The sequence below is a fragment of the Drosophila montana genome, unplaced genomic scaffold, assembly GCF_035044405.1.
Source record: "Drosophila montana isolate Dmon_TW-CO22-7 unplaced genomic scaffold, ASM3504440v1 contig_3733_1, whole genome shotgun sequence".
Classification (NCBI taxonomy): Eukaryota; Metazoa; Arthropoda; class Insecta; order Diptera; family Drosophilidae; genus Drosophila; species Drosophila montana.
The window spans coordinates 4,109,167-4,116,389 of record NW_026998620.1 but is presented as its reverse complement, the minus strand read 5'-3'; the positions used below and the strand labels follow the sequence as shown (position 1 = coordinate 4,116,389).

General features: G+C 41.2%; 1 protein-coding gene across 1 annotated transcript; it reads right to left on the bottom strand.

Annotated features, from left to right (window-relative positions):
- Positions 1 to 1,459: 1,459 nt before the first annotated feature.
- Positions 1,460 to 3,504, bottom strand: LOC135436310 (probable cytochrome P450 28a5). Its single transcript, XM_064693882.1, has 6 exons — positions 3,280 to 3,504; positions 2,955 to 3,201; positions 2,794 to 2,898; positions 2,190 to 2,739; positions 1,870 to 2,136; positions 1,460 to 1,803 (listed from the first exon to the last, which is right to left on the bottom strand). The coding sequence occupies exons 1-6, from the start codon at positions 3,465 to 3,467 to the stop codon at positions 1,637 to 1,639; spliced, it is 1,524 nt and encodes a 507-aa protein (XP_064549952.1). The 5' UTR covers positions 3,468 to 3,504; the 3' UTR covers positions 1,460 to 1,636.
- Between the last annotated feature and the right edge of the window lie 3,719 nt (positions 3,505 to 7,223).

Here is a 7,223-nt window from a genome sequence, read left to right as displayed (position 1 = left end):
ATTTATAAAAGTGGATAAATATGTATTCTAGTGGCTAAACGAGAATTGCTCATACGCCATGTGAGCCGGCGGATGCGAAAATTCTGTCACATCTTTGCTGTTGTATTCGTTCTTTATTTATTTTCGTTGTCGTTGCTTTTGCTAAGTATTTTGATAAGGACGCCGCCAGAACATTTTTTGCCAGATTAAATGTGACTCTTCACGAGCTGCTAATGTTCTTAAAGGGATTAAAGTCAAGTATTTACGAGAAATATCCTAAGCAGGCGACTGTGATCAATATTCTCAGGATATGCATAGGACCAATTTGGTATATCTGAAAAAAATGTTTATTTTTTCTATAAAATATTTCTTAAAAACTCGTAACTAATAAATGTGCACACTCCTATAAGAATCGTGGGCAATGAGATGCACTGTGCCTAAAGATACATTTTGCGGTTTCCTTATTATTCTAAGCAATGCGTGAGTGCGAGACACACTCTGCACATGGAGAGATCCATCCATCTCGGGGTTTTATGAGTATTCAAATACAATTTAAATTCAAAGAAAATGAGCCGCAGTAACTTTGTACTCTGAGCTTTTCAGGCTCGGCGATTGGCTCACACTCTCAGAGACTTTACACTCGGATCCAACCATATATAATAGTTTTGTACTAATTTGCTAATTTGTGCTAATTTTCTCTACTAAAACCCTTCTTCTTAGCCGTCGGCTCTAATAGCGTCAGTGACAAAATTATCTGTGAAAATGGGGAATACTTGGACGGACGGGCAAATAAAACATCTCCATCGATCGGTTATGCTATTAGAAAATTGTGTATTCTAATTAGGCTTTTAGCATTTAATAGTAACAGTAATGTATTTAATGTTTTAGCGACGATTAATAAATAAAAAAATATACATGCAGGAGGAAGCAGCAGCAGCAGAGATATTCTGGGTCAGCATCAATAGTCGAGTGGATCTAGGCATGTCCGACTGTCTGTCCTTCTGATCGTTTGTCCGTATGTATAAACGCGTCGATCTGAACGGAGGTTCTTTTAATGCTCGCACAGTTCAAGCTTGTTTCCAATAATCGATTATTATCTTTTATTTAAGGCTAAAATATCAAAAAGCTTAAATAATTGGAACTAACCACCGAGTTATGCCACACTTTTAAAGTCTGATTCTTCTGGTCTGGTCTTTTCGCGAATATATAAATATTGTATAGCACAGTAGAAACTTCTGCAGAAAATATCATCAAGATCGCTGGAAAAACACCGAACTTATTAAAGAAAATGCAAACGCACATTCGTGTGTTCTTTTTCGAATTCCATAAGCAGAATTGCAATTGCGATTGTGTTCTAGGTTGTTCAGGTATTTTCATTAATGTCAACTTTTAATATGGCTTATGGCAATTAGGTTCTTTAAAGTTTGCCACCAACAGAAGGAATTTGCTTTTTTTAAATTTATTTTTTTTTTTTGTTGGTATATTCCTTTAAGTATTAAATGGGTAAACAAAATTGTTAATCTGGGGCTAACGAGCGCATAGCAATAGCTGCATTTGGTGTTGGGAGAAGAAGGTTGAGGGTATCCCCTAGTCGGACCTATTTTCTGTTGTTTATTTACGTTTAATGTGGAACCACAGTTCGACCTGAATATCCCGCCTATTGACGAGCAGTGAAATCCAGCCAAATGCCCCCTTTGAGGGAAGAAATCATTCCAAATGGATCGTACATGTTATCGTTGCGAGTCTTTGGATTGACTTTTACATCAAAGTTGTTTATAATTTCGACGAGGGCTGCCTTAATCTGTGCCAGAGCAAAGCGCATACCTGCAGGACATCAAGTTGTGTGAGCATTGGCATAATTAGGATTGGGTCAATTGTTATTTAATGTACCTATGCAGATGCGAGGACCATTGCCGAATGCCATGAAGACGCCGCGATCGCGATACATTTTAATCGCATTGGGCTCCAGAAAGCGTTCGGGTTGATACTCCTGGGCATTGGGGAAGTAATCATCGTCTTGCATAAAGCAGGAATGTGGTACAAGGACTGTGGTGCCCTTCTCTATGGTGAAGTTAGGTCCGTTTCGATTGGACACCTCGATGTTTCGAGTACACAGTTTGTTGGATATCGGCAGCGGGGGGAAGAGTCGAAGGGTCTCTGTAAAGGTAAATCTGAGTTCTTTTACAACATTGAAGTGCTCCAATATTTACCATGCACACAGGCATCCAGGTAGGGTAGCTCGATAAGTTTATCGAAAGCAACAAAGCCCTCATCGTTCAGATGTGCCTGCAGCTCCTCGCGCAGCCGCTGCTGCGCCTTGGCATTCCGTCCCAGAAGCAGCAGAGTATGGGCCAGAACAGAGGCCGTTGTCTCAAAGCCGTCCAGCAGGAAGGTCATCGACATTACAGTTATCTGTCGTGTGCTTAGGTTCCGCTTTTTGGCCAACTGCAGAATGTAGTCCAGAAAGTCGACGCGATCCGTTTGCAGTCCAGCTGCCTGTTGGGCATGGCGCGTATCAATCGCCACCTGCATGAAGTCCACGAAGAATGCCTCGACGTGTTTGGGCACAACACGTAGCTTTTTGATTTTACTCAATGAGGGTATCAAGGCTATTGCAACCATGTTGAGCACAAGGGCCCAGGACGTTTGGAACATAGCCTTTATTTTACCCATCACGGGCGTCGGATTGTCGGTAAAGCTCTGGGCGCTGAGGCCGAGCACGCAGTCGGTGACCATTTCGGTGGTGAAGCAGAGGCTGATCTGTAAGATCTTTGTTTAGTTGAATTTCTGATATTTACACCATTTACCACTCACATCCTGGCCGTTCAAGCCATCCGGTGCTCCAATGCGGATTTGTTTGCGAATGAATTCGTTCATCTTCTTGCACACCTGATTGGTCACTGGGTAAACCGATTTAATCTGTGGATATATATCATTAAATTAAATGATATTAATGCAGAACTCACATGGCTTACGCGACTTATGGTTAGTCCGGGCGTTATATCGGCGCGGCGCCCTTTCCAAATGTCACCGGCGAGCATGAATATATTGCTACCAACTATAAAGTCGGACTTCTCATCTACCAGGCTGGCCAGCTGGTTGTCGTGGAAATGCTTAAAGTCCGAAACGAATACACGATGCGCCAGCTCCGGGCTTACAACCAACAGTTGAGGAGAACGTGACATATAAATGCCAACTGCATCATATTGTTGCTTGTATTTACTGCAAAAGGGAGAGAGGGAAATGGGAAGGAAGAATATTATTTAAAGTTCCTATGAGATATAGAAACACAACAATTACCTATATATCGCATTAATATCTTGTACAGCGTGTTGCTTCATGTTGATCATGTTGGGATAGTTTCCGATAAGTATTGCCGGCCTGGGACCAGGCACATTCCGCTTGCGCCAGTAGCTATAGTTCCAGATGAGGAACATATAGCCCAGAGACGCCGCCAGCACAAGCAGAGTGATTGTTACCAAAACCATTTTGCCAGCTATTGTAACAAGTTCCCAGCAGCAGCAATTCCGTTTGCCGAGTGTGGCTCGAGTTTGCACTGTCGACGTATTTATAGGCAGTAACTGTATCTGGTTCTATCTACTTCGTAGGTCAGTTTTCCGATAAGGTGAGTTGATAACATACAATCAATAAATTCTATTAGCTGCTGCAACTGCCAGCTAAACAGTTGAAATAAAGTTAATCAACATTTTTATAGCAGTTACTTTTCACTTATAATTCTAACTAGCAGAAATTAACCGCCTTTGCAAGTTGCGCTGAAATTGTGTAATTCTCCCCGTCTTTAGACTAATATCGATTGTCAGCGTGGGCATCTCCTAGTCGGCCACTCCCCACCAGAGCACTCTTAATAATTATATTGCAAAAAATGTTTAACTACTTTACACGAGCATTTCATTTTGCATTCAAGCAGCGATACAAGTGAACGTAATGACAATAATGATGTGGATACTACACACGTGCATATTTGATAGTTCATGTTAGGCACACCTAAATAGAACCGCGTTAAAATACATTGCAAATTAAAGCAATTTTTAAAAGACGATTAATTGCATTTACTTTGAACATTTAAGATATGTAGAAAGTCAAAAGCAATATGTATATCAATCGACCAAATTATAATTTTGTAAGCTATAATTTTTATACTTTGAACCCATTGAAAATGGGTAAAAAGGGTATATTGTATTTGTGCAAATGTATGTAACAGGCAGAAGGAAGCATCTCCGACCTCGTAAAGTATATATATTCTTGATCAGCATCAATAGCCGAGTCGATCTAGCCATGTACGTCCGTCTGTCCGTCTGTCATTCCGTCCGTCTGTCCGTCTGTCCTTATGTAAGAATGCAAGGTACTCAGAACCTATAAGAGCTAGAGAAATTTTGGCTGTAGGTCCTCCTAGTCCCCGCGCAGATCGAGTTTGCTTCCGATATTCGATAACTTGCCCCGTTTCCAAGTAATCGATATCGAAATCCTGTTTTTTGAGCAATTCCGGCAATTAATATGAGCTAGAGTCACCAAACTTGACATGTACCTTCTAGAATAGTATATATATATATCAAGTATCTTTAATTTTATACCTATCGCCTGTTGGAAGAAGAGGATTCAGGGTATCCCCTAGTCGGGAGCTCCCGACTAGAACCTCTTACTTGTTTAACTATTTAACGTGCTTTATTTTGCGCTGGAATGGATCCGTACCTTCTGATCTCTACCAAGCGAATGAATGAGGGAAGAAGGTAGAGTTACAAGTAGGTATCTTATATGATATTAACATAGAGGGATATTTACAATGCAGGGGAAGGAGGTATTTAAATGATTTGCTTTGGAAATAGGTCGGCGGGGTGTAGCCTTTGGTCAGCCAGGATGCTGCAGCAGCTTGTCGGATTAACGGCTGATAACGAAGTTTATCTGGTCTGCGACCTTTGTTAAATTAAAAATTAAATTAAGTAAGTAACTTTATACTAAACGTATTGTTCCACTCCGTACAGGGCGAGGAAATGCTGTCATTTACATTTTCGTATATACATATGTATTGTTTGCTTATCATACCCGACGTTTTTTATATATACATGTCCGCCTATACCCGACGTTTGGGGTCTGCCCCAAGTGAATTTTTGCTTTATCATGATTATAGGGGAAGTTTATATGGCCGCCTAGCCTTTCTTCACAGCTAATCGTTGTCAGTTAAAGTATTCAATTATTATTATTAGATCGGACCATTACATCATTTAGCGGCGATAGAGCAAATTGTTCAAAGTTAAAGCTCTTGTATAAAAAAACTTTATATACAGCCAAACTTAAAGCTTACGAGCTGTATCAGGCAGCACACAAATACGTCGAATCTTATCATATAAACAACGGACAACTGTATCATATAGGTCAATCGGTAGAAAAGTGAGTTTATTGTTATGGAGATATTTCATTTTTCCAAATAATTATCTTCACCACAGCCACGAGCTTCATACCGCATATCAACATTAAGAGCTAGAACCGTGAATTATATTCTCCAAGTTCATTTAATATTTGTCCTATCGAAGATAGCAGTTTTTTACTGTTTTTATTCTACAGCTCAATCAGGTGCTAAACATAAAGTGTGACACGAATCATCAACAAGCAATTGTGAGCCACAACTGAGTATATCATACATTAAGCTGTTAAATCGGAATAAAATGTGGTTGCCAGAATAGCTCTGCAGAAGGGGTTTTATTTGAAGCGCTATAGGTGCCAACAAGTAGTCAACAGGCTTTTTAAAATAAAATAATTAAAATAAGACAAACAAGATGAAAAAGAAGAATGACAATGATAAAGAATTGACTGGCTCGCGACAAATAGTATATAGCTCGGTTTGTGTGCACTTGGACTTTCAAAGCGCGAGAAACACTCCACATTTGGAGCCTCCAGTATTCCGAAGTGTTTGGAATAACAGAGCGACGACATTATATTATTATGTTATAGTTTATTTAAATTACTTCGATTTTGTTAGATGAAGTTAACTTAAGTGTAAATCAAGGTGATTTAATCACTTTATCGAGTAACGATTATCTCTCGTGCTTGATCTACTGACTCTCTGATCGATTTATCTCAAAGCAGAGGCTCAGACAGTTTTTTTTTTCTGCCCATTTGATTCTCGATTGTTGCTCGCTTGGCTACTTGCCGTATTTCCCGTATTATGCACAAATGCATCTGGGGATTTTATTAGAATTTAAAACAAATAGACATGATTCGATCAACGCAGCTCATCAAGCGAATAAAAAGTATTTACACTTTCTTAGATGGTAGATGTGCAGCAAAATATTATAAATAGCCTTTTTATCACTTTTCAATGAGTTCAGGATTTAATGAGAGCAACGGCTCTCTGCGGCGCTATTAGCACGAAAAGCCTTGCGACACTTTTTGCCGTTCGGAGAACTCAACGTGTTGTGTGCTTAGTGATAGAAGTTAGTCCCATTGTCTGCGCGATGCCATCAACATCTTGATTGCCAGTCACCAGGCCGCAAATGTGGCCAACAGGAGAGAGAGAGCCCAAAACGGCAGACTGAGCAGCCCAAGAGGCTTAACATAAAGTAATCTAATGGCAGTCAGTCCGTCGGTAAGTACTCCCAAGCCCTTACGCTGCCTGGAACGGACGATGCGCAAGGCGGCGACTTGCGAGCTGCTACCTTTGAGCAGGAGCAGGAGCAGGAGCTGGAGTTGTCGCTATTCCCAGGACGCAAATTATGCATTAAGCTGTAGAAAAATGCCGCATAATGTTATCAGGCGGGCGAGCCAAGGCAAGCCGAAAAGAGCCGAAAAGAGGAGCTGGAAAAATGCTGCCCCCCCGAAAACAAGCAGAGTCGGAGCTGAAGGTAAATGGTGACCAAGGTGATTTCCTGTGTCTTAGGTGTCTCTGCCAGATGACTCAACATAAACAGTTGCTAAAGCGAAAGCCGCAATCAAAATGTGTAAATTAGCACTTGATGCAACTGGGTCTGCCATTCCCATAGCAACTCCCAATCTGTCCCTGGCACGAGGCTGAGCTCGGCTTGGCACCGGGCGACAGAAGCTCGTGGTTTCACTTGTCAACGTCGACCTGTCGACTGTCAGGCTTCGCCATGTCGTTGGCCGACCTGTATTCATATATTTCATGGCAAATTGCAATTTCCACTTTAATCTCCGCTCTACTGTGGCTCAGACTAAAACTGGGCCACGCCCACGCCCACGCCCACTGCTCTTGTCAACGGCCGCAGCTTATA